This window comes from Pinus tabuliformis, chromosome 4_2 (genome assembly GCF_031772625.1).
Source record: "Pinus tabuliformis cultivar Carrire ecotype Pingquan chromosome 4_2, CPIR1, whole genome shotgun sequence".
NCBI lineage: Eukaryota > Viridiplantae > Streptophyta > Pinopsida > Pinales > Pinaceae > Pinus > Pinus tabuliformis.
The window spans coordinates 158,605,836-158,633,256 of NC_142304.1; the positions used below are offsets into that span (position 1 = coordinate 158,605,836).

The 27,421-nt window shown below is 40.4% G+C and overlaps 1 protein-coding gene across 1 annotated transcript in view; it reads left to right on the forward strand.

The window, feature by feature from the left end:
• Positions 1–16,388: 16,388 nt before the first annotated feature.
• The window catches only part of LOC149168673 (peptide methionine sulfoxide reductase B5-like), a 55,503-nt gene continuing 44,470 nt past the window's right edge, over positions 16,389–27,421 (forward strand). Inside the window, exons 1-2 of the mRNA XM_089428370.1 lie at positions 16,389–16,404; positions 16,552–16,864. Coding sequence (XP_089284496.1) covers positions 16,395–16,404; positions 16,552–16,864 — 323 coding nt within the window. The 5' untranslated portion in view covers positions 16,389–16,394. The remainder of the gene's footprint in view (positions 16,405–16,551; positions 16,865–27,421) is intronic.

The window sequence follows — 27,421 nt, forward strand, 5'->3', positions numbered from 1 at the left end:
CTGGATCAGCTCCCAATGAAAAATGTTTTGATGGATGTGGTGGTAGCAGATATTCCTCCAAGGTTTGGCATGCTTCTTTCCAGGTCTTGGGTAGCGAAATTGAAAGGGACACTACAACTAGATTTCTCCTATGCAACGATTCCGGTGTTTGGACAAATGAGGAAATTGTATCGGGAACAAAAAATGAAATATATGATCACAAGCAAGGAGAAACCAATAAATCATCCAATTAACTATGTACATACAAATTTAGAGTCTTTTGTTTTGTATTCAGATAGTTTAAATGATATAGATAGTCAGGTAGTAGAAGCAGATGATATTCCGGAAATAACAGAAAATTTCAGAGAAATTTTAAAGAAAGAAGGACAAGAACAACAGAACAATGTTGGGCAATCAACTGAAAGTAATGGACAGCAAGCAGACAAGGCACAACAAACAGATTTCCAGCACTTACAAGAGGAGGAAGAAGGTTTGTGGACCATGGATTTTGATGGAGCAGTGGGAAATGATGGCACTGGAATTGGAATTTGGGTACGCAGTCCTTTCTCCGCCCCAAACAAAGTGCCTAGTAGCGTGAGGGTTTGCTCTTACAAGTTGGCTTTTGAGTGTTCAAACAATGAAGCTGAATATGAAGCTCTGATTGTTGGCCTGAAGATTCTAAGGAAGCTGAATGCTTAGAGGATTTCCATATATGGCGACTCTGAATTGGTAATAAAGCAGGTCAGAGGCGAGTATCAAGCAAAGCATCCTAGGATGCGGGCCTATCGTAATGCAGTTTTAGACATCTTAAAATTATTTTTAGAATACACCTTGACATGTATACCTCGTATACAAAATAGTATTGTTGACGCTCTTGCCAAGGCAGCAAGTAGTTTGAAAATCCCAATGAATTCTAGCAATAAATTTGAAATTCATGTCAAGCATTGTCCAACCATTCCAGACAATCAGAGATATTGGCAAGTGTTTCAAGATGATGAGGAGATTAATGCTTTTCTGCAAAACAAAGGCAATTTCAAAGAAACCTCAATTGATGTAGAAAACGACGATGGTAAAGGGAATGGTACATATGAAGCGCAGATCAATGAAATGGACGTGTTACAGCTGAAGAATAACATTATTCCTAAAGGCCTGATACCTCTAGAAGAACTTTTTGATCAAGGTCATGTAGCCCGCAAGCCAACATTATAGCCAACAGAGAAGGGTGTAGAAGAGGTCAACATAGGAACAACTGCCAATCCTAAGTTGGTAAAATTGTCCAAAGCATTGCCGCCAAAGATCAAGGACAAATATATCAGTTTGATGGCTTCATTTGCAGATGTGTTTGCTTGGGATTATTCTGACTTAAAGACCTATGATACCAATATAATTCAGCACACTATACCCATCAAGCCCAATCAAAAACCATTCAGACAGAAGCTGAGAAGGATAAATCCAAAGTTGCTACCATCTATTGAAAAGGAGGTAAACAGGTTGTACAAGTCAGGTATCATTGTGCCCATCAGATTTTCAGATTGGATCTCTAACTTGGTGCCCGTACGAAAGAAGACAGGTGAGATCCGCTTATGCATTGATTTCAGAAATCTCAATAAAGTCTCATTGAAGGACAACTATCCACTGCCCAAAATGGACCATATACTTCAACGAGTAGTGGGGGCATCTCGTATGTCACTACTTGATGGTTATTCCAGATATAACCAAATTTCTGTCCATGAGGATGACCGAGACAAGACAGCATTCACCACTCCATGGGGAACCTTTCATTATGCCAAAATGCCTTTCGGTTTAAAAAATGCAGGTGCCACATTTCAGCGTGCAATGGACTTGGCTTTTGCGAATGAGAAGGATGTGTTTTTGGTGGTGTACCTGGATGATTTGACAGTGTTTTCCAGATCTGATGAAGAACACATGCACCATCTAAAAACTGTCTTTCAAAAGTGCAGAAAATATGGTTTATCGTTGAATCCTAAGAAGAGCTTGTTCGCCATGGAGGAAGGCAAATTGCTCGGGCACATTATTTCAAAGGATGGAATTCGTATTGACCCAGCACGTGTGCAAGAAATTCAGCAAATCGATCTGCCCCGGAATAAAAAAGAGATACAATCGTTCAATGGTAAGATGAATTTTCTACATCGCTTTGTGCCTAATCTTGCTGAACACTTAAGAGAGATGACCAACATGCTCAAGAAGGACAACCAAGTGAAATGGAGAGAGGAGGCTGTAAAATCTTTCAATTTTGTCAAATTGGCCCTTTCTTTAGCTCCAGTTCTAGTCAGCCCGGACTACACTCAGGATTTCATATTGTTTTCATTTGCTTCAGAGCACACTATGGCAGCAGTATTATTGCAGAAAAGAGATGATCATGAAAGACCCATTGCATTCTTCAACAGAGCTATAAGAGATGCAACTTTAATGTACAACATCATTGAGAAGCAAGCCCTGGCACTGGTGAAGGCATTGAAGGATTTCTAGGTATATATTCTACATTCTCATATTTTGGCCTATGTTCCTAACGCTGCTGTAAAAGATGTTTTAGTGCAGACCGATCCGGAAGGAAGAAGAGGCAAATGGATTGCAGCCTTGCTGGAATATGATGTGGAAATAAAGCCCACAAAGCTGGTCAAAGGACAGGGGTTGGCAAAGTTAATGGCCGAATCAAACTTGCATGCCTTGGACATAAATCTGATCGCTGCTATGTCTGATGAGAACGAGGAAATATCATCCATTCAGGTATCTGAAATGTTTGCTCTGTCCCCATGGTATTTAGATATAATATATGTGCTAAAAATCTATCACCACCGCCCGACATGACTAGAAATAAAGCGAGAACACTCAAGTTGAAGGCTGCCAAGTTTTGCATTCTAAATTCTGCGCTGTATTGGAAAGATCCCGGTGGCGTTTTGTTGAATTGTTTGGTGGAAGAGGAGGCAAAGAAAGTCATGGAGGATTTCCACGGAGGAGAGTGCGGTGGTCACCTTTTTTGGAAGTCAACAACAAATAAAATTTTGAGAGCAGGGTACTATTGGCCTACATTGTTTGTTGGTGTGTACAAGATGGTCAAGCGTTGTCATAAATGTCAGATTTTTGAAGGAAAACAGAAATTACAGCCTTTTCCACTTAAGCCCATTGAGGTGAGTGCTCCTTTCCAGCAGTGGGGGTTGGATTTCATTGGGGAAATTCATCCCGCTTCTTCTGGTCAGCATAGATGGATCCTCACAGCGACAGATTATTTCACAAAATGGATTGAGGCAATTCCCACCAGACAAGTTATAGATACGATAATCATTTCATTTCTCGAAAATAACATCTTGTCTCGCTTTGGTTGTCCGAATAATTTAATCACCGATAATGCAACAGCTTTCAAATCAAAGAGGATGGTAGAATTTTGTCATAAATATCACATCATTTTGGGTCACTCAACTGCCTATCATCCGCAAGGCAATGGATTGGCAGAATCTTCGAATAAATCATTGGTCAACATCATCAAGAAGCTGCTGGAAATAAATAAAAAGAGCTGGAATAAGAGGTTGGTCCATGCGCTTTGGGCAAATCGGATCAGTCAGAAAAAATCCATTGGTATGTCACCGTTTGAGCTTGTTTATGGAGTTGACACAGTATTTCCCACCTCTCTTGTTGCCCCGGTAGTCAGACTTCTTCAGGAGGCAGGAAGTGAAGAAGATCCCATGCAGAGAAGGTTGAATCAAATGGTCCACTTGCAGCAGACAAGAGAAGAAGTTTTCAAGAACACATCCAAATTGCAGGAGAAAATAAAGAAAATCTATGACAGAAAAGCAAAGGCCGATAGATTTCAGTTGGATGATGTGGTGCTGAAGTGGGATGCAAGGAATGAAGAGAAAGGTAAGCACGAAAAGTTCGAGAATCTTTGGAAAGGTCCTTTCAAGATTGCAGCATATAGGGGTCAGAATGCCTTTCTTCTGAAGGAAATGAACGAGGAAGATTGTCTAGGAGGGCCGATCAATGGTCGACTGCTCAAGCGGTACCACTGTTGATTTATTAACACTGCTTCCACTGTCATTGTAAATACCATTTTTATTTCAGTTTGGTTTCAATCTGTCAAGTTAGTTTTTGAGTCATTTCAATGTCAAGTTTGAGTCAATTTCTTAGTCATTTCAGTTTCATAAATAAGTCAGAGTCGTGTGTTGTAGTCGAAATGATGACTCCATAGCCCAATGGACAAAAGGCACTGTCTAGCTCCTCCAGAGATCTGTTGTTCTTGGCACCTCCAAGGAGCTACCATCCCCCATTGGAGCCAATGTTAGAGTCGGTCTGGTCAGTACTCTGTCATAGATCAAAAATCTTCATGCATTTCATTTTTAGGTGTCCCGCTCCATTAACTCAGCTACATTCCGCTAGGGGCATGCCATAATCTAACGGAGAAGGTCATGCTAGTCATTTCCCATCATGTCTAGTTCCTGCTGGCTTGGGTCTTTTGTAAATAATCACTGAAGTCCATGACAGTCAAGGTCTGGTCCTTTAATGGACAAAAGCCATTTTTGGTCATTAGGTCTAGGGATTGATCAATTCAATCTTTAAATATGTCCAGTAAAGCCATGCAGGCCAGAGTGATGTTCTTGCAAAGTAATGATCCGCAGAGTTTCATCATCATATTGATAAACTTCCACTATTCTTCAAAACTCTGTTTTGAAGAAAAGTCAAACAATGCTATTGGTGAAAAAAAATTCAAAAGGGGTCTACAGTTGATTTCTTCAGGTGCAGTCATCGTTTCCGTGGCCAAATGCTCTGTCATGCAATCCCCGCAAAAAGTGTCGAAAATTTCATCGTTTGAGCCCAAAATTTCTGAGGAAAAGTGAAAATCAGGGTTGTTTTAAAGTCAGTGAAAAAGGTGCCAAACATGACATTAGAAAGTGGGTTTTTTAAAAAAGAAAAATTAAAACATGACCTCCAAGCCTATATACACAAATTCCATCATGAATCCAAGTCATTGTGCACCCAAGTGCTTGGAAGAACACTTCAAACTGTTTGAGTGAGAAATCGCGCGATTTGGAGCAGTCTAAGGAGGTTTCAGGGTGTGCGGCGCACACAGGCAGGGGCGCAACGCACACACAGGGCGTGGCGCACACAGAGCGCGCCTGCAGTGTTAAATTACAACTAGCGCGGCGCACACCTGGTGCGCAGCGCACTGGGCTTTGCGCGCGGCGCACAGAGACAAAGCGCCCAGAAATTGCCAAACTCACCCAAATTTTTTGTGAAGACACTCTAATTGCAAGATTATCAAAACAACCTAGCTTTCACCATCATCAAAAGGGCAGCCTAGATTCAGTTTATAAACAATAGTCATGGCATTCGAGGTTTCATCATAGTATGAGGTGGAGACCCATAATGATACAGCTTCAGGAGAACAGACCCCCAGGAGACATCACAGGAGTGGCAAACATGTTAGAGATGAGCCAAACACCCTCACTGAGTTGCAGGCATGCCCTCTTGCTATGTCATGTTTCCAGCACCTAGCATGTTTTGAATTTTGTCAAAGGGTGGCAAATGTCAGAGTTCATCATGAGTTGGCCCATCTTTTTGCACTTCACCTACATGGAGGTCAGTCTATCTTGGCTGGGGTCACTTTCACATTGACACCCGAAGCCATATCAGTGGCAACAGGCATACCAAATGTTGGAGAACAGTGGCATAAGAAGAAGAAGGTGGAGAGGCATCATTATGAGCCTTACATTAAGGCCAGTTGTTTGAGTTAGCTCACGAGAGTCTTCCCATTCAGATTTTTGAGAGAGTATGCTCCGCTCATGAAATTGATCATGAAGTATTTCAGTTGTGAGGGGAGGTTTTCTTGCCTTTATGCCTATCACATTAGTTTGCTCATGCACTTTACTAGGGTGCGGATGATGAACCTCCCATTTTCCATTTGCGGGAACATAGAGAGGATGAAAAATTTCATGCAGCATAAGACCCCTCAACAGCAGCTCAACAGTGTTTATCACTTTGCTCTTATCCATATTTTGGTGGATCATCAGTTGGGATTACAGGGCATTGCTTAGGAGGACTTCATCTCCCGTGACTTCTTCAGCACTCCACAAGTAGTATCAGAGGCAGAGCATGAGATAGGTGGTCCTTCACATCAGTATGAGCGCCATGAGACTGCTACTATGCCAGTATTCATCACCTATCAGAAAGGCAGTAGACCCTTATTTGCAGCAGCAAAGCGAGTGTTATCTCCACCCGGGGTGGAAGGGGCCTCGCTTCTAACATCAGCATCACAGGAGCAGGGCAAGGGTAAGGAGCCAGTGCAGGAGGAAGGGCCATCAAGTGAATGAGAGACCGAATTCGTTCTCCTCCATGACGATGAGACAGATACAGAACCAACAAATGCAAAGCTTACGGAGATCATCCAAGAGAAGCAATCAGTGATTGAGGCCTTATCCCTTGACTTGGAGAGGGCCAAGTGGAACATGAAGTACCTGGAGTAGAGAAATAAACAGCTAGAGGATCGGCAGGCGATTATGGAGCTGCAAAAGATCAGTGAGCATCGCCAAGCTGCTCAAAGGAGAAGAGTTGAGCTCACATCATTGGAGCAAGAAATCAATGAGGATCGGGAGGCCGATCTCGAGAGCGTGAACATGCACTTGGAGAGGCTGCTAGATAAGGTCGATCAGGACCTTGCCTTGCTGAGACACATGGCTCATCATTACAGGACACGAAATATGAGTGCAAGGGCCCGGATAAGGAGCTTGAAGGCGAAATTTAGGAAAGAAACAAGAAAAGCAAAAGAGGCAAAAGAGCAAGATCGGCTTCGAATCTTGGCCGAGGCTTCGTTGCCCATCATAACACCCCATAGAGAACTTCTAGCCCAAATTTCAAGAAATTTGGGGAATTTTTGGTCACATGACAAATTTTTGGGCAAAACACAGGGTTTTTCTCCCAGTGGAGCGATGCTAAAAATCTAGAGCTCCAAATGAGGAATGGTTTGCATTTTTGGATTCAGCATGGAAAATCACGACTATTGGTGCCCAGACAAGAAATTTGGGCAAGATCTGAGTCTCCAGGAGGTCAAAAACACCCAAAAAATGGCCTCTTTGCCCCTTTTTTGACACACAGGAAGCAGTCTTGGGAGATGAAGATTTTCGAGCCCCCTAAAGGGTCCTTATCAGTCGAGTCACTAACGTACCTTGATGCTTATTAGGTGGTGGGCATCGGAATGAGTGAGTGACCCCTATAAAGGAGTAGGGGCGATGGCGGCCTTAACAGTCGAGCGTGCTTACGCACCCTGCCGGTTCAATTTACTTATTTGGTGGCCCCTCTCAAATAAGTAACTAAAGAGCAACTAAAGTTTCAATTTACTTATTGGGTGGGGGGGGGCTTATGGTCGAGCCCCATTGCTGGTCCTTTGGTCGAGCGGCTTCGCTCCTTCTTGGGAGATGAAGATTTGGAGGGGCAAATGAGCACCAAATTCAGAAATCCGGTTGGGTTAGAAAGTAGACAGGACAGGCTTTCCAACAAGCCCACTTGGGCACATTTTGGACACCTGCAAGTGCCCCAAAACATGCCCCAAAGTAGCGCGACGCATAGAGAAAATGGCGCGACGCACAGAGGAAAAATTGCCAAATTTGCTTCTGTTTCGCGAATTTTCGATTTGCAACTTCTCCAAGTGGGCCCGCTCATCTACACTTCGGTGTTTTGGCACCAAAGGCGGCATTTAAAGCATTTTCTTTCCAGATGGACTTCTATCCAAGTGGCGAAGGAAGGCAAATGGTCACCCAAGCCAAATGTCATGTTTGTAGCGCTGCACCTGTAGTTGATGGTTGGCTCTTCATCTCCATTTTGTAATGATTCAAGTAACTTCCCAACCCTTGGGCATTCTATCTATTCATGGCACATTCTATATATTGTATGTAAGCTATTTGCAAAGGGTTGGTTGGCTGGTAATTTCTGGGAGACTGTGGGAAAGAAACTCTGTTTCTTCACTGTGTATTTTTGACAGAGAATTAATGAAAGGCAGCGGCTTTGTTTCATGAGATTCTTGTGGTTGTGAGTGTAGCAAATGTGTCTCTTATGTTTTCATATGTATTTCGTTATGTTTCATAATTCAATTCATGTTCATTTCTAGTGAAATTTTCTGAGTGAGATTAGGTAGAATTCAATTTTATTGCTCTGCCTGTGGGAAAATTTCATGTTCAGTGTTCTTCTTCTGTTGAAAATGATTCGTGTTCCCATGCCCTTTTCACACTCCTCAGCAGTCTCTCTGTTCCGCATTATTCCAAACTAAATTGCTACACTTTCCGCCTGCCTTGCCTCATGAAGTAATCTGTGCCTTTGTATTACATTCTCTATTCTTTGCTGACCGTTGGTCCCATACCATCCCAGAAGCTCGGTCATTCATAGAAATTGTTTCTTGTATCCCTATTCACTTACTAGCCTAAGATCAATATTTCATTGTAAGTCATCTCAGACCGTTTTTGCTTATCTATTCACTGAGCGTGACTCGGAGAGAGCCCTCTCCTGTTCTGGTAGGGCTAGCTACCAGACTGAGCGTGGTTTGTGGTTACCCTGAATTTTGCCTTCCTTAAGCCTAGGGCAGATTTAGGTGCTAACAGGATCAATACATCCAATTGCAGAAAGAAAAACCTTCTTTTGGGTGGGACAATTTTGTAACATCTAGAGAGTGGACATAGTTGAAGGAGATTGAGCTAGATCCTCAACTATGTTATAATTTTGAGCGACTCATGCATGGGGGTTGAATTAGATTTATGGATAACGCCTTTTGGAGGTTTAATTGTCAATTCAATATGAATTGCATTTGGAGTAGGATCAGATGGAGATGTCGTCAAACTGGTAGGTTGATCAGTAGCCCGACCATTTGAGGGATTCACATTATCGTAGCCTTTATTTCGGGTGGCCACCATAACGTCATTTTTTGGATTAGCGGAGGAAAGCATTAGAATCGAGTTAGAGGAAGTGGGATCCCAGGAAACCATATGAGTCTCCTGATTCAAAAATAGGTATTTCAACACAACCGGTGCAACAGATGATTTAAGGAATTGATTCACTTCCATCTGATGTGGACAGTTGCGAGTGAAATGCTCCTCATTACACATCAAACATAGATAATGAGGTTTCCACTTTTCTTCAGAAGATCCTATGGAGATTGGAGGGAAACGGGTTAAGGTAAAACTGAATATATTACCTTTAGGTAATAGGAATGGATTGGCTAGAAGGACATTGGTCCCTAGTAAACTGTAAGGAAAAAACCATTAGTTTCCTCATAGAGGAAGGAAGAAGACAAGAAATTCAGGGAATTAAAAGGAATGTTAAGTTGCGATCCATCTTCAATAATCAACTGAAGAAATGTGCCAGGAAAGGTTGCCAAATTTTTTCTATTCAAGTGGGGTATGCTAACACTAAGGATAATTTAGCTGCTTCAGAAAACATACCCATCATTCAAGAATTTGTTGATGTGTTTCCTGAAGAGATACCAGGACTACCCCCAAAAATAAGCATCAACTTTACTATAGAACTCATTCCTGGAGCTACCCTGGTGTCAAAAGCACCATGTTGTATGAGTAAACCTTTGTTGACTGAGCTTAAGTTACAACTACAGGAATTATTAGATAAAGGGTATATTCAATCAAGTGTATCTCCATGGGGAGCACCGGTTTTATTTGTGAAAAAGAAAGATAGAATGTTGTGTCTGTGTATTGATTACAAACAACCAAATAAACTAACTATCAAGAATAAATACCCTTTGCCACGAATAGATGACTTGTTTGATCAAGTTAAAGGTGCTTCAGTATTCTCTAAGATCAATCTATGATCAGGGTACCATCAAATCAGAATTAAGGATGAGTATCTTTGTAAGACTGCCTTTATGACACACTTTGACCATTATGTATTCATTGTGTTGCCTTTTGGGCTTACCAATGCCCCTGCAACCTTTATGAGTTTAATGAATGGGATTTTTCATCCCTATTTGGATAAGTTTGTTCTGATTTTTATTGATGATATTCTCATATATTCGAAAAATGTCAAAGAGCATAAGGAGAATTTGAGAATCGCCCTGCAAACCTTAAGAGAAAACCAACTCTTTGCCAAATTCAGTAAATGTGATTTTTTTAAAGAACAAATCCAGTACTTAGGAGATGTAATATCCTCTGAAGGGATTGCGGTTGATCCATAAAAGATCAAAACTATCCTAGATTGGACCATCCCTAGAAATGTTACATATATACGATCCTTTATGGGTTTGGTTGGTTATTATCGACGTTTCATTGAAGGATTTTCTAGAATTGGTTACCCCATGACGTCTCTACCAAAGAAAGGAATAAATTTTAAATGGACGGTTGAGTGTCAACATAGTTTTGATCAATTGAAACATTTATTGACAACTGCCCTTGTGTTAAAGGTTGCAGACCCAAAGAGGGAATTTATAGTATGTACAAACACTTGTAAGGAAGGGATGGGAGGTGTCTTGATGCAAGATGGTAAAGTGGTCACTTATGAATCACGGAAGTTAAAGGAGCATGAGAAAAGGTATTCGACATATGACCTAGAACTCACTGTTGCAGTATATGCTTTGAAGGTTTGGCGCCACTACTAATTGGGTAAGAGGTTCATACTAATGATAGATCATAGTAGTTTAACCAGTTTTTTTTAACAACCTAATCTGAATGCCTGACAAGCTAGGTGGACTATTTTCCTGAGTGAATTCAATTTTGATGTAAAACATCTTAAGGGAAAAGAGAACTGTGTGGTTGATGCCTTAAGCTGAAAGGTACAATATGTGTACAAAGTTCGGTACCATCAGATTGAATTTGATATATCCGAGCAACTTAAGGAAGTTTCATTTAAGGACCCCGAATATAAATTCTGGTGGCAACAAACTAAATAGACACAAAATTATGGAAACCAATCCGAATATGGTATCAATGAAAATGGTTTATTAACTTTCAAGGGAAGGATCTATGTACCTAATCAAGTGACCCTTAAGCAAATGTTACTAGATGAATTTTATCGTAGTCCTTGTGCTGCCCATCCTGGGTATCAAAATTTATTTACTGTAGTAAAAAGAGGATACTTTTGGCCTGGGATGAGGAAAAATATCACGAAATATCTAGCCAAGTGTTTAGAATGTCAACAAGTTAAGGTTGAACATGAACACTTTGCTGGTTTACTCCACCCACTTCCTATCCCTGAATGGAAGTGGGAGATAATCACACTGGATTTTATAACTGGATCACCCAAAACCCAGAAACAACATGATTCCATCATGGTAATGGTGGACAAATTAAGTAAAACTGCTCATTTCATTCCTATTAAATCTACTTATAAAACTGTGGAAATTGCAAATATTTTTATGAAAGAAATATTTTGGCTGCATGGGACGCCAAAAGTGGTGATATCAGATAGGGATGTAAAGTTTACATCCACATTTTGGAAAGCCCTCTTTACGGGGTTAGGTATGTAGATTCAATTTAGTACCGCCTATCACCCTCAAACAGATGGAAAAATTGAGTGAGTAAACTAAGTTTTGGAGGATATGCTACGAATGTATGTGTGTAGCAACCAACCAAATTGGAGGAATATCTTCATTTGGTTGAATTTTCCTATAACAACAGCTACCTCGAATCATTGAAAATGATTCCATATGAGGTATTATATGGCAGGAAGTGCCGAACACCTGCTAACTGGAGTAGTCCAGAAGATAAAATGATATTAGGACCCAACATCTTGGCAGAAATGGAGTTGGAGGTAAAGAAGGTTTGCTGGAATTTGAAGGTTGCTCAGGATAGGTAGAGAGTGTATGCAAACAAAAGAAGAACTTACAAAGAATTCCAGATAGGAGATCACGTCTATGTTCGGATAGAACCTAGGAAGAGCACCCTACAATGGGGTAGCTATGCTAAGCTAGCATCTCGCTATTTTGGACCTTTCCAGGTTTTAGAAAGAATAGGGCCAATAGCTTATCAACTTGCTCTTCCAAGTTATATAAGGGTTCATAATGTATTTCATGTTTTACTGTTCAAGAACTATGTGTATGATTCCAGACATGTTCTTAACTGACAATATATACAAGTAAGTATAAATGAATTCTGAAAAGGCGTGTATCGATGATTGAAGACATGTAAACTAATGATTTTAATGATGCTTGACAGGTTGAACAAGATAGGGAATTTCTAGTAGAGCCTTTGTGTATTTTAGAACAAAGAGAAACCACGTTGCAGAAGTGAGCTATCACCCAGATTAAAGTGCAATGGAAGCACTTTAGCCCAGAAGAGGCCACCTAAGAGGAAGAGGTTGTCATGCGACAACCATATCCCAGATTGTTTCAAGGGAAGGAATGAACACCGGGGACTGTGTTCTAATCGGGGGTGGGGGAGGGATATGTAACACCCTCATATGCTGAAGTAAATTCTAGAATTACTATTAATGTTGTTATTACTTAGTTGCAAGTAAAAAGTAGGGATTTTTTTTTTATATGAAAAACAATAATACATTTTATTATGTGATAATTCTAAAGAAAATATGTTAAGAAATGGAATAAGGATGAGGACTCATTAACTAATTAAAAAACTTCCAAAAAACAGTTGAGGGCAGTTATTCCTTTCATTATGGGTCCTGGAGATAAAATATCTCCCAAGGGAAGAGAAGGGGTTAGCCACCAGAAGTAGGCATAATTGCCTGAGGAAAGAAAGAGAAGGAATGCAAATGTTGTCGGAGTGTTGTTTTGATCTAGTTTTGGGCCGGTGGAAACTCTCCAGTCAGATGAAAATCTAAATGTTCTAGGCTGGACTGTGGAAGTCCCGAGGTCTGAGAAATTAACTTGTAGAGGTTAATATCCAACAATGTTGGAAAGTGAATGCGAGGGGGGAACCTGGACGTAATTGCTAGTTCCATTGGAAGGGAGGAGCAGACTCATCCCGAATACACTTTCTTAAATAGCTGAATAGTTCATAGAGAAGTAGAGAATTTTGGTGTTCAAAGTATTTTGTGATTATATACTTCTATTATCTAGTGTACAATTCTTACAAGAATTTAAATCTTCCAAGGGTAGCATTTTCTATTGCTTAAAGAAGAATCCCTATTGCTTAATGATTTTTATTGTTGGAAGAATCTATGTTGCTTAAAGTGAGTTATTTCAATTGAATGTTAATGATAAAAAATGGTAGATGTATAGAAGAAAAAGGAAATAGGAAATCAACAACATTGTTTTGCATGAGACACGATTATATAATGGTGTGTACAACTTGTTGAGAAGTAGAGCAATAAACAATGATCTTTCAGATCAAGGGTTATTTTAATAATTGGAATTGCTTAAAGAAATAGTGTAATGTTAAAAGACGACAAATGCTGGTGTAAATTTGACACAATTACAACTATTGGAAAGGACAATTTTGGGATTGTTTCTACAACCCGTAGATTTCCCTATCTACAGAGAGAAGAGAGGAGTAAAACCCTCTAATTGTGAGAGATGAAACATATCAAATAACTAGAAGTTAGTGTAATTCTGATTTCATAGGCTCACAAAGAACAAATTCTTGAAATAAATAGTAAACACAATAATGGGGTTATGGCATGAAAACTTCATCCAAGTAATGCAGAACGCGAGACATCCCACCTTAGTAAAAGGAAAAGAAAAGGAAATAATCTAATTTAGGTTCTCAATCTGAGTATAATGTGGTTGGTGGTTGTGTCTGCTACCTGGGTTAGCCTAGAGGCCAAGCTGTTTCTAGCAGCCTCACTAGTAGTCCCAGGATGGAGACCAGTCCTGTAATAATTAATGAATTTTCTAATTGGAATAGAAATCCTTCACCCATGAAAAATTAAACAGTACAACTACAATCCATGCTAAATAAATAACTAACAAGTCGCACTGAAGTCCAGACAACTCAAGTTAATACAAAAACGCATAATCGCAGGAAATTTTGTCAATGAACATGGCATGGAAAAGAAAACCTTTGGGCTATCGATTACCCGGGAGATAACAAACTCTCACAATATGTCCAACCGTTAATTGTATGTCGGAGCGCTAATATCCTAGAAAGGGTGAGTTAATATGTTCATTCAGAACCCCAGAAAAATAAGTGTATATGGTTAACCCTAGTAAATACATATCGAATAGCTAAATTTTGTAGTAAAAGCATGCAATAGTTATCAGATACTAAATGAGTTAAACATCTAGCAAGAGCATGCCATAAATTAATTGATACTAAATTTCCACAGGGTTTGCAATTAAAATTACAGACAAAAGGATGTGAGTAAAACAACCATAAAACCCTGCCACAACAATAATCCTTGTGCTCTTAAACCAGCACCGGTAAACACACCTGGAGCAAAGAATTAACAAAAACAAGTAATTCTGCGTAAACCAAGCATATGCTATAAAAGCTAATTGAATAGTTAACGATGACGTAACAAAAACAAGGAACCAGTTCGAACAGATAATTAGAAAATATATGTTTTACACCATTAACTTGAAATGAGAAATCAAAGGTGAACCCTTTGTGAATAACATTATAGAGCAGGGAAAACTGTAAAAATTGTGTAGGCCTTGGGCCAAACCAACAAGCAAAGAACAAAGGGGTTACATAACTGCCAAGTCCTTTCATAGTTGGCAAGATTCATACATTCAGATGACAGAAAAGTGAGTGAATCCCTTAACATTATTGAGCGGAATCGTAACCCACACAAAACTAGATAGCACATATAACGTAACTAGTAGCCAACCTGACAGTCCATGAGGTTGGGTTGCAACCGAAATCCTGGAACCAATTGCTGTCGTAAACCCCCTGGAGATTGACTGGTTTACCTGTAACAAAAGATCGAAAACCCTAGTTATTTATTGCAGAGGAAAAAAAGAAAGAATAGAAGTGCAGTTAAACCATGACATGGTAAAAACCCCTATTCCCGAGTCTGTCATGAGGAAGATAGCCCCAAATCGTGGCCCGGGTGACTGCAGGAGGGGAATCAGACATTTCAAGCAACGACTGTCACGAGTGGGTAAGTCTGCAACATACTGAGATGGAAGAAGGGACAAAGAGTGACCTTCTACCAGGATAAACCAAGGGAAAACATTGGAAAACATGTCAATCTGCAAGGTAAACCCGAGGAACTTTGTAATGACGGTATCAGTTAAATATTTGACGACATCTGGCTTGTTTTCAGGCTACAGGAAGCAGGGGTGAGAAGGGTTTGCAAAGCCCTTTTCTTGACAGGGTGTTGCAATGAATAACTGTCCTCGACAATCCATCCGGAGGCGGTTACCCTAACTCCGACTCGAGTTACCTGAGCCATTGGATCCTCCAAATGAACAACAACCGTTGGATGGCTTCCATGTGGCAGCCCGAGTTGAGTGCACATGGAGGGCACAAGGATGGCCTCGGGAACCATCCACAACACTCCACGATCATTAAACATATTTATGGGTCATAAATGTTAAATCATGATAATCAATGTACATAGCCTTATTGTATATCAAGTTGCAAATGATATGACTTGACTCTTTAGTCAATGCAATATTGAAGTTATAGCTATATGACATATATAACATGCAATCTAATACTAATGATGATTAGTGATTAGGTGGTCTTTATTTTATTTTTTATTTTTATGTATGTATGTATGAATTTGACTTTGGGTTAAGCAATTAGGTGTTACTTTTTAAGATAAAATATATATCTATATATATATATATGAAAAAACTAATTTTTAAAATTTAATATAATTTAAATTTTTGATAAATAAATTTTAAAACATATAAAATTTGATAGTTTCATTTCTTTTATTTAATAAAAAATTGAAGTATGATATTTTAAGTGTTTTTTTATAAGTTTTTATAAAAAAAATTTAATTAATCTTTTTATAAAAACAATTAATTGAAAATTAAAAATATTTGATTAAAAATAATTATAACCTACATTATTTTAAATGGATATAATAATCTAGCATGGTCTAAATATATGATAGATGATAATTTTTTTTTAAGAATGTTTGAATATTTTTTTTGGGGTGAAAATGAATTTAATACTGTCAAAAACTTTAATACACCCAAAAAAACCTTAATAATCAACAACTATAGTGAAAATAATATTAATAATTTAATTTATTAAAACCGGAAAAAATCACAAACTAAAACTAATACCGGTCAAAATCAAATTTGCTCCTCATGGGCAAATTTATTAGAATGCCCTATCTTCTTATCGGCTAATTTATTAGAAGTGACCACAACCTGATACCGAGTCAAAAGCAATCCTGCGCCATCTTACGGAATGGCAGGTGGTAGGTACAGAATTAACATATAATAATTAATAATTAATGTATATTTATTAGAAGGCCCTATCTTCTTATCGGCTAATTTATTAGAAGTGACCACAGCCTGATACCGAGTCAAAAGCAATCTTGCGCCATCTTACGGAATGGCAGGTGGTAGGTAGAGAATTATCATATAATAATTAATAATTAATGTATATTTTGATCCGGAATAGCCATGATTGTGTCACGGCGCCTTCTGGAATTTGGAATTTGCCACATCTGGCAGCGTTAATCTAAATTCTCTTTCATAACCAATGGCAGGTCAAATACAACGAACGTGTTTCAGCCTCTCCCTCGCCTTTATCGCGACTGGTAGTCTCACCTGTCACCCGAGCCCGGTCGTTCGCTCTATTGGTATTCATCACAAAATTCCCAGATTAAAATCCAAATCTTCAAGTGGGTTTGGTGTATGCCCGACGACCAGCAGCAGGAACAGATTGGGTTTGGCATTCGCTTCGACTCGTTCCAATCCAAACCCAGAACCAGAAATAATGGCTGTGCAAAAGCCAGAGGAGGAGTGGCAAGCTATTCTCTCTCCAGAACAATTCCGAATCTTGAGGAAAAAGGGCACTGAGTACGTAGTTGAATATATATGCTCTTATTCTTCTTTAGTCAGAGATAGATGCGGATGATTTGATTTGTGCTGATTGCCTCGCTGTTTGCAATCTGGACCGATGTTTAGGTTTTGTGTTCAATTTTGAATATTAGAAACGTAGAGGGATTTTTTTTTGTTTTTGTTTTTGAACTATGCTAAATTTATCTAATTCCATTTGTTTATTTAACTTTGAAACAGGTTAGGGTTTTTCAAATATTCTTGAGAAGTATGTATTTCGGGCCCTGTGAAATTAGGCAAATTTTAAGTCTAAACATTATTTGATGATCCTAGGTGCAGAGTAACTACATATTACTCGCACAAGGAAAAATATAAAGATGGATAAAACCTCAACTCTCTGTGAGCACCCATTATCATGACGAATTTTCTTCCTTCAGTTACAATTATAAACATTGTTATTCCGAGCATGGCATGACAATAGATAATATATCAGGGAACGTTATGGATTGCCTAAAATTTGCAATTCAAGATAAAATAGGAGCGGACAGATGCCATGCCATGCTCCCTGTCTTGTCAGACTGCATCGTACGACGATTGATGGACGAGTGACACTGACAATGCATTCATTTATTTTGAGGATAAGACTTATGATAGGAGGAGTTGTTTTTAAAGAGACTTTTTGGAAGCTTTTCTGGTGGGTTTTTTCGGTCAAAATCCGGCAGCAATTTATTGAAATCGCAAGTTTGATAGCTAATTTCTGCACAATCAAAACGTCCTAGGGGTTTTTCAGGGTGCTGAATCCAAATATGCAGTTAAAAAGTCATTTTAAATAATACAAATCAAGATTTAATCTCAATTTTTTTCCGCCGGATTCCGTTACCAGAATCTCCAAAAAGTCGCACTAAAGACAACTCCCTTATGATATGTAGGCATAGGCTTGGGAATGAGAATATCTCATTGGAGTAGAGTGCCATCTGTTCCCCGTTTCAAATGCCCTGAATTTTTCTGATCAACTGACGCCTCTTCCTTTTAATTAATACCCTCTGTTGCACTCTACTTAGGTTGTTTAAAGTGAAATCCGCATCTATTCTGTCTGGTTCAGGACCCTTTTCATATGAAGAATGACCTTTTCAAAATATTTATAATGTACAAGAGGCTAGAAAATAAATCATCCAAAGATGAGTTTCGAATTGTTGAGCCATACATGGTTTAGTGGTAATGGTGACCCAGGTTCAAACCCTGATTGGCTTGTTGATCTCTTTTCCTTAACAGAAGCAAAGGGGTCATGGTTTAGTGGTAATGGTGATATAGGTTCAAACCCTGATTGGCTTGTTGATCTCTTTTCCCTCGCAGAAGCAAAGGGGTCAGTGGCCAGGGGAATCTTTCGTGGGATCAAAATGAATTTTTCTTTTATTCTGTTTGATTTGGGACCTTTTTCACATGAAGAACGTGCTCTTCAAAACATTTAAAATATTCATAATGTACATGATAGAACTAAATAAAACATCCAAATATAAGTTGAGTTTCATATTGTCCAGCTAGCCATGCCTTAGTGGTAAAGGTGACTCCGTGTAATATTTCAAATGGAAAAATACCGTAGATAATAGAACCAATGAACTAGCTACAACTACAAAATTCACATATGCACAACCATACACATTTGAACGTGTAAATATGAGCAAAATCTCAGAGTGGCTGTATTAATTTTGATAAATGTGAGTACAATAAGTGAGATTAGAGGAACCTGAGCTTGCTACTGCAAGAAAAACAAGATCCTAGGTGAATATGATGGTACCAAAGTGCTGGAAATGGCTCAACTACCAAATTTTTGTCCACCCAAAAAAAACTGTTGCTGATGCTGGAAAAGGACTATTGTGTAGCCGTCCAAACCGCTCCAAAAATTCTGAGAAGTTGGCTATGGGCACTATAGTCTCTACTAGCTCAACGAAACCCAAAAATGTCTCATGAACCCAAGTCATGGAAATGGTCCCAAAATAAACTGTGTCCTCCGCCAATTATATCTGCTGTTGGCTGCCGAATGGAACTAGGAATTCTTCTTTCATAAGTGCTCAAAAAATTCTGCAATATTAATCCTAGCTTCCTCTCACCAAACCCACAAAAACCTAGGAAAGCTTTTAGCCGAATCCATGGACCCTCGGTGACCCACAACAAGTGCGATTTGCTCAATTGGGCCAGAAAATGCCACACGGTTCATATACTGTTGAATTAGGCCCAAATCTCCCTCCAAGAAATCCTCCCTAACTTCTGAGAATTACTCCCCTCAATCACCAATCAGATCCCAACTCGAATGCTCCCCAAACTCAGAGTCTCTGCAAGTGCATCAAAGTTGCCAGTAAACCCCTGCACAGGCCTTGGAATAGATAAAATCGACCCTCTAAAATGCAACACTCTCACCCCTCCAAATCACCAAGGGAAACTCGCTCTCCCTAAGGATAAATTCTTGTAAATTCTCTGGCCAATACTCCACTGATAGCTAGCTTCTCTTAGCCCCCATGAAATTCTTTTGCGCCTAAGGAAAATACGCACCAGTTGGAAATGCTTTGCAATGTAGCTCTTTTGGAAGTTCACCGCAGGAAGAGTTGAAATTTCCTCTTGGAAATTCCTTGTGCTAAACAACATAGTTGTCTTGGCTAAACAATGCAAGAGAACTAAGGTTTGAATTGCGAAATGACCAAAATATGCCCAAAAGTGAGGCCCTTCAAGCTCTATTTATAACTTGCTGGCCTCTTCTCCCCTTGTGGTCCCCACTCTTTCTCTCTCTCCTCCAAGAGTGCGATTTCCCTTCTTGGGTCAAATATATATTTCTTGTGGCCCCCACATTCCACTAGAGTTGCAATTTTCCCTTTTTCTCCTAAGTTTCGGAACCAAAAATGCCCCCTCTTTCCAAAATTGCCTCTAACGCAGAGGAAAAAATTTGGGGACATGATAGTCCTCCTCTCCAAAAATTGCTTGTCCTCGAGCAATTCTTGAACAAGTGCCCTTTTTGATTGCTGATCACCACTGTGACCGCCATTAATACCAGGGTCCCAAATGTGCCACTGAGTCATCCTCGATCTCTGCACTGTCCTGTCATGAAGGAATCTCTCAATACTAGGATCCCAAGCCATCCTGATCAATGTGAAGCAACCCTTGCTCCACTCACCGTCCAACTAGGTATAGGTACACAAATCCCTCTGCATATTATTGATAAGTAAAGCATCATGATAATGTATGACTCTATCCAACTCCCCATGAAGTTGCCATGCCGAGTATTCCACCTCCTGCACTCCAAGAATAAATTCTTGAAGATACAACCCAATCCCCGTGGGGATGAAATCTCTCTTGCATGGGCTTCCCCTGATATCCTCCTGCTGACCAACTTGCCATGCTGATGAAGTCCCCCTATGCCATTAATGAGTCACAAAAGCCCAATGGAAGATCTGAACGATCTCTCCTGGTTTTAGCCAGCTCATCCCTCAAAGTCACTGAGCTATCTAGTACTCTAAGTCACTTGACACGAGGACACGGGGATTCAAGTGTCAGAGATAGACATGTTGACCCCCCGGAACAAGACACGTTATATATATATGTATATATATATATATATATATTAAAAATTAGATATTTCTTACACAAAATCGCATTCATGATACAAATTCATTGATTCAAACATAGATCTTCATCTAGATGTAAGTTTTACAAAGTAACATTATGCATACAAATACAATTGTGACATAATACATATTCATCAATGATCCAATAGGAGAAAGACAAGATACTGTAGTTTTCTCATAAAGTCATAAATTTCAAAATGTGTTATATAGGTAGTAGCAATGCCAATGGAAAATAGAAATAGCAAATACAAAACGATTACAAGCCTCAAGGCAATAGGTAGCTCATGAGTCATCAATCCTCATTATCAAAATCAACATCACTGTACTCATCATCATGGTCACTACTGCTCTCCTCTGCTGCATCCACCTCTGTATCCAATGTCATCTCCGCGTCTGCTGGTGTGGAGGATGACCCTTCTATAGTGTCATCATCATCAAAAGTGACAGGCTCTAGCATTGGCTCATTAAGATTCCAAGATCTAAGTTGGCCAATGCCAACTCAACACTGCTGTCCAAACCCATATCATCAGGAAAGACATCCGACATCTTTGTCTTTCCCTTCAACTACTCATCCCTCTGCCTGTAAATAAGACGAAGGTTGGTGTGCACATACAACATTGTCTCTTCCCTGGACTGCTCAAGCCTGCTCTTCTTGAGACTGTACAAATTCCCATATGTGCTCCAATTCCTCTTGCAACAAGAGGATGAAGTCACCTGAAAGAGGAGCCTCATGGCTAACTGTTGTAGAGGAGGGCTTGTTGCCTCATGAGTTGCCCACCAAGAATAGGGCTTCTTAGCCCCCTTGTCCCTAATCACATCATATCCTGCAAATCGACCAGTGCCAGTGGAAAACTCTGCAAAGGCATCCTCCACCTCATCAAGGGATGCTCTATCTTGAAAATCCTGCCTTAATGCATCTTTTTTTCCTTGTGAAATTTCCCCATCCATGTGAGGAAGGAATCTACGGGAAGGTCCACCATTCAGCCACTCATGGCTGTAGTATTTTGGGTTCAATGAGTGAGCCAAACAATGTAACGGTGTGCAATTCTTGTCCCATTTGCTGACAAGAATATCATGTATGGTGGTGAAGAAGGCCTTTGATGGTGTCTCATACTCTGGGCACTCACTCGTAAAAATAATGCTCCTCATAGACTCAATCATGGAATCCCATCCCTCATAAACATCTCCTAGGATGGGTTGGTCTGTATCTACAAATCGAAGCAAAGAAATGATAGGGTCCATGATCTGAATAAGTAGATCTATCCTCTCCCACCAAGCATCATCTAACATTGTGTCCTTTTGTTAATTTTAGGTATGTTCTATGCTAGATCAATTTATTTCAATTCCTTTTCCACATTAGCAATCACATCAGCATAAAGTAAACTGCAGATAGAACATAAATATAAATCGCAGAAGACAAGTCGAGACGAGGACACAAGATGTGGCGCTAGATAGGGACAAACCCCAATGCGGGGAAACCCTTGATCAATTCTTCTTTTATGTTCTTCAAAGTCAACAGAGAAAGTGAGAGAGATAGTACATTTACAATAGAAGTCAATCACTTTGACTTTTGATATTGGCATGAGATCAGTTGAGGACATATTGCTTCAACTGATTCTCTAAGGTGACTCGTTCCCCTATCATATTACTGCATCTCGTCTATTTGCTGCACATTACTGTGTGACACCTTGCTGTACTGTCACATGTGTTGAACCTTGATGACTGAGCTGCTCTCATCTTCATGTTGCTCACCATGCTGCATCTTCCATGGTCTTATTCATCATCAAGCTGCCCATGCTCATGATCTCATTCATCATTATGCTACCCATGCTCATATCATTATGCATCATTATGCTGCCCATGCTCATATCATCATGCTGCTTATTATGCTGCCCATGATCTCATACATCATGTTGCCTTCCTTCGGAGATAGATGCTTTGGCTGTTTTGGCAGTTCCCGGTAGTTCTGGCTTTTCCGGCACTTCCGACATTTCTGGCTTTTCTGGCTTTTCCAGCTTTTCTGGTATTTCTTGCTTTTTTGGCGTTTTTGGCTTTTTTGATAGTTCCGGCGTTTCTGGCAGTTCGGACAGTTTCGACTTTTCCAATTTTCCGGTATTTCTGGCTTTTCCGGTGTTTCCGGCTTTTTCTGCAGTTCCGGCTTTTTCGGTAGTTCCGGCTTTTCCTTGGGATCTCTCCTCCTACTAAAACCCAAAGACAAGTAGAGAGAGGAAGAGATCCAAGTGTGTGTAGAAATGACTTGAAGTCCTCTTCTATTTATACTAAAACGTAGAGGTTGAATAGACATGACTGTTGGGCTTCTGAGTTTACATAAGTTGTTGGCCGACTTAACAATTTGTCCATAACATAAATAAATTCATAACTTCATAAATACTTATCGGAATCGGATGATCTTTAGATCAATCCTACACCTCTCAATGAGAGGGATCCAATAAAAACATCAGGTGCCATAAATAATATGGCCCACACGGAGTTTGGCCCTAGTTGCCAATTTTAACACTCTCTCTCAACTAGGGAGAACTCCATCCGCTGATCCATATGTCCAATTGTATTATCTCTGCTATCAGTGCCCTACACTGCTCTGCTCAGCTTTGCTAGCTCTGCTGGCTCTGCTTAACTCTACTCAACTCTGCTCAGTTGGCTCTGTTCAGCTTTGTTGGCTCTGCTCTGCTCAACTTAGCTCTGCTGAACCATGAAGAAGAAGAATTGATCAAGAATGTGTCATACCATTCTCCACTGACCCGAAGTCAGTCTCAGAGTGTGTACCACTGGTCCCAGACCAGTCCTCAACCAACTTGAAGTCAATGTCATAGTAGGTACAACTCCTACCACTGGTCGCAGACTAGTACTCTATTGACTCGAAGTCAGTGTCAGAGTATGTACCACTGGTCCCAGACCAGTCCTCAACTGACCCGAAGTCAGTGTCATAGTGGGTACAACTCCTACCACTAGTCCTAGACCAGTATCATTGATCCCAGATCAATGAAGGTCATCCTAGCATAGGGAGTAGGTAGATACAGCGATGCGTCCATCGGTACTACTATGGTCCCTATCCTCATTTCCCTGCTCATTGATCAGATGAGAGGTACTTCCCATGAGTCCCAGACTGCATGGGTAGGATGCCTCGATAGGAGAACTTAATCAATCCTGTCCTCACAGGAGAACTAATCATCCTGCTACATAGTTGCCATGGAGAACACATCATCTAGGCGTCACAGGAGGACTAATCATCTTGCTACACAATCGTCATGGAGAACACATCATCTAGACCTCACAGGAGAACTAATCATCCTGCTACACAATCGTCATGGAGAACACATCATCCAGACCTCACAGGAGAGTTAATCATACTACTACACAATCGTCATGGAGAACACATCATCCAGACCTCACAGGAGAATTAATCATCTTGCTACACAATCGTCATGGAGAACACATCATCTAGACCTCACATGAGAATTAATCATCCTGCTACACAGGAGAGCGAATCATCTTGTCCCACAAGAGAACGAATCATCTTGTCCCACAGGAGAGCGAATCATCTTGTTCACAGGAGAGCGAATCATCCTGTCCACAGGAGAGCGAATCATCCTGTCCCACAAGAGAGCGAATCATCTTGTCCCACAAGAGAGCGAATCATCTTGTCCACAGGAGAGCGAATCATCTTGTCCACAGGAGAGTGAATCATCCTGTCCTAGTGCGCACCACCAGGGGAGGGTGAGTCACCCTATGGTCGTATGTTGCTCCAATAAGAACCACAAGCCCCCAGAGCTCCCAGAGCTCAATGTATACAACATGCAGGACCCTTGTACAAGGGTCTCTTGACGACTCCAAGTCGTTCGGGAAAATCACAGATTTGATCTTTTCCCCGAGGCTTAGACAAAGTGTAGCGACCTGTACATCATCTCATAGTGATGGAGCTTCCTTGCTCATAGACTTATCATATCCCAGATAAGGTAGTATCTGATGTCTATCTGCTGGAGCAATCGTCGAATATGGGATTCCTCAATAATCGAATCTCACCTCTGGTTGTCACAGAGAATCACAATGGTACAAATAGCTCACTTGAAGAGCTTCTTCAACTAGGCAGCTTCATACGAGATCATACTCGTAGATATGTATCCGGTCTCAGCGGTGCTTATAACAACCGACTTCTGGTTCCTGCTCATCCATGATATTGAAGCAGAATCCAAAGAGAAACAACACTAAGAAGTGCTCTAGTGATCCTCCACACTGCCTGCCCAATCAACATTTGAATAATCATGCAGTTTCATATTTCTGGCAGTGTATCTCAATCCATGAGAGATTGTGCCCCGAAGACATCTCAGAAGATTCTTGGCACCAATCCAGTGAGGTTCAACCAAATATGAGCTCACCATGCTAACTGCAAAACATATGTTCGGACGGAAGTTCACCAAGAACATCAAGGCAAATGAGTTTATGAGATTCAGAGGCATTTCCCAAATCTGGTTCGACATCACTACCATATAACTTCTAAAAGTTAAGATCCTCGAGGTAGTCACAGGCTTGTAGTTCACCATTCCACATCTGGAATCCAACTCCCTCTTACTTCTGCAAATGAGAGGGTCTGCACCTGTTAGAAGTAGGTCGTCCTCATAAGGTGCTGGTATGAGAGGTCTATCATCCACAACCTTCGGATGGTTTGGATCCGTTTCACTCCTAGTGAATCTCAGCTTTATCAGACAGCTATCGATCCTCTCATACTATGCTCGGGGTGTTTTGCTTCAAGCCATAGAGGGCTTTCTTCCACCTGCATATGCGAGATTCCTGATTATCAATCTCAGACCCCTTGGGTTGTTCCAGACCTGTGGAGTTGCTACATGAGGGGAATGGTCCCCTTGTAAGATTTTCCTTCGGTACATCTCAAACATGTACTTTCATGCTCCTTTTGAATTCAGGCATCCTTATCACCATCTGACTCACAGACCTTCGGTGCTACATGACAATGGACATGGTCCCCAGTGGACTTCCTGTAATTTGATACAACCCTGAACTCAAAAACATCTTTGAAAATTCTATTTCCAAACATGTACCTTTCCATCGATGAGTGCCACCCTGAAACCTTTGACTTCCATTTCCGAGATGGACACCAGGTTCTTCTTGCGATCAGGTACATAAAAGTGATTCGGGGTTCCTTGCTTTCTTTGAAGAGTCGACCATTTCCTTGATAACTTGCGTTACCTTCGGACACTGAGTCTTCACATAATGGCCGAACTTATTGCAACCAAGGCATCTACCTTTCCTTCCACCCTTAGATCCAAACTTCCCAATGAAGTGATCTTTAGATGGGCCATCATAAATTTCCGCTACACCATTCTGATAGTATGTTCTGCTTCGACTTCACCCTTTGTGAACTTAGAAGAGAGATGTGGAACCCATTGATCCTTTTGTCTTGTCCCTATTGTCTTTGTTGATTTCTCTTTCACTCTTGCTTGGGCATTGTCTTCACCTCAGCTCCGATACCATGTTAATTTTAGGTATGTTCTATGCTAGAGCAATTTATTTCAATTTCTTTTCCACATTAGCAATCACATCAGCATAAAGTAAACTACAGATAGAACATAAATATAAATCGCAAAAGACAAGCCAAGACAAGAGGACACATGATGTGGCGCTAGTCAGGGACAAACCCCAATGTAGGGAAACCCTTGATCAATTCTTCTTTTATGTTCTTCAAAGTTCAACAGAGAAAGTGAGAGAGATAGTACATTTACAATAGAAGTCAATCACTTTTACTTTTGATATTGGCATGAGATCAGTTGAAGACATATTGCTTCAACTGATTCTCTAAGGTGACTCGTTCACCTATCATAGTGCTGCATCTCGTCTATTTGCTGCACATTATCATGTGACACCTTGCTGTACTGTTACATGTGTTGAACCTTGATGACTGAGCTGCTCTTATCTTCATGTTGCTCATCATGCTGCATCTTCCATGGTCTTATTCATCATCAAGTTGCCCTTGCTCATGATCTCATTCATCATTATGCTATCCATGCTCATATCATCACGCATCATTATGTTGCCCATGCTCATATCATCATGCTGCTTATTATGCTGCCCATGATCTCATACATCATGCTGCCTTCCTTCGGAGACAGATGCTCTGGCTGTTTCGGTAGTTCTCAGTAGTTCTGGCTTTTCCGGCAGTGTCGGCTTTTCCGGCTTTTCCAGCTTTTCTGGCTTTTCAGGTATTTCCTGCTTTTCCGGCAGTTTCGGCTTTTCCGGCAGTTCTGGCAGCTCTGGCGTTTCCGACTTTTCCTGTATTTCTAGCTTTTCTGGGTTTTTGACTTTTCTGGTATTTCTGGCTTTTCCGGGTTTTCGGCTTTTCTGGCAATTTCGGCTTTTTCGGCTTTTCCGACTTTTCCGACAGTTCTGGCTTTTCCAACATTTTCGGCTTTTCCGACTTTTTCGACAGTTCCGACTTTTCCAGCTTTTCCAGCAGTTTCGGCGTTTCTGGTAGTTCCAGCTTTTCTAGATTTTCTGGCTATTTCGGCAGTTTTGGCTTTTCCGGCTTTTCCTTAGGATCTCTCCTCCTACTAAAACCCAAAGACAAGTAGAGAGAGGAAGAGATCCAAGTGTGTGTAGAAATGACTTGAAGTCCTCGTTTATGTATACTAAAATGTAGAGGTTGAATAGACATGATTGTTGGGCTTATGAGCCTACATAAGTTGTTTGCCGACTTAATAATTTATCCATAACATAAATAAATTCATAACTTCATAAATACTTATCAGAATCGGATGATCTTTAGATCAATCCTACACCTCTCAATGTGAGGGATCCAATAAAAATATCTGCTGCCATAAATAATATGACCCACATGGAGTTTTGCCCTAGTTGCCAATTTTAACACCTTCACTCTTTTTAGGCTGCTTGATCTGTCTTTCTCCAAAAGGACCAAAACTCTGAAATAACCATGGCC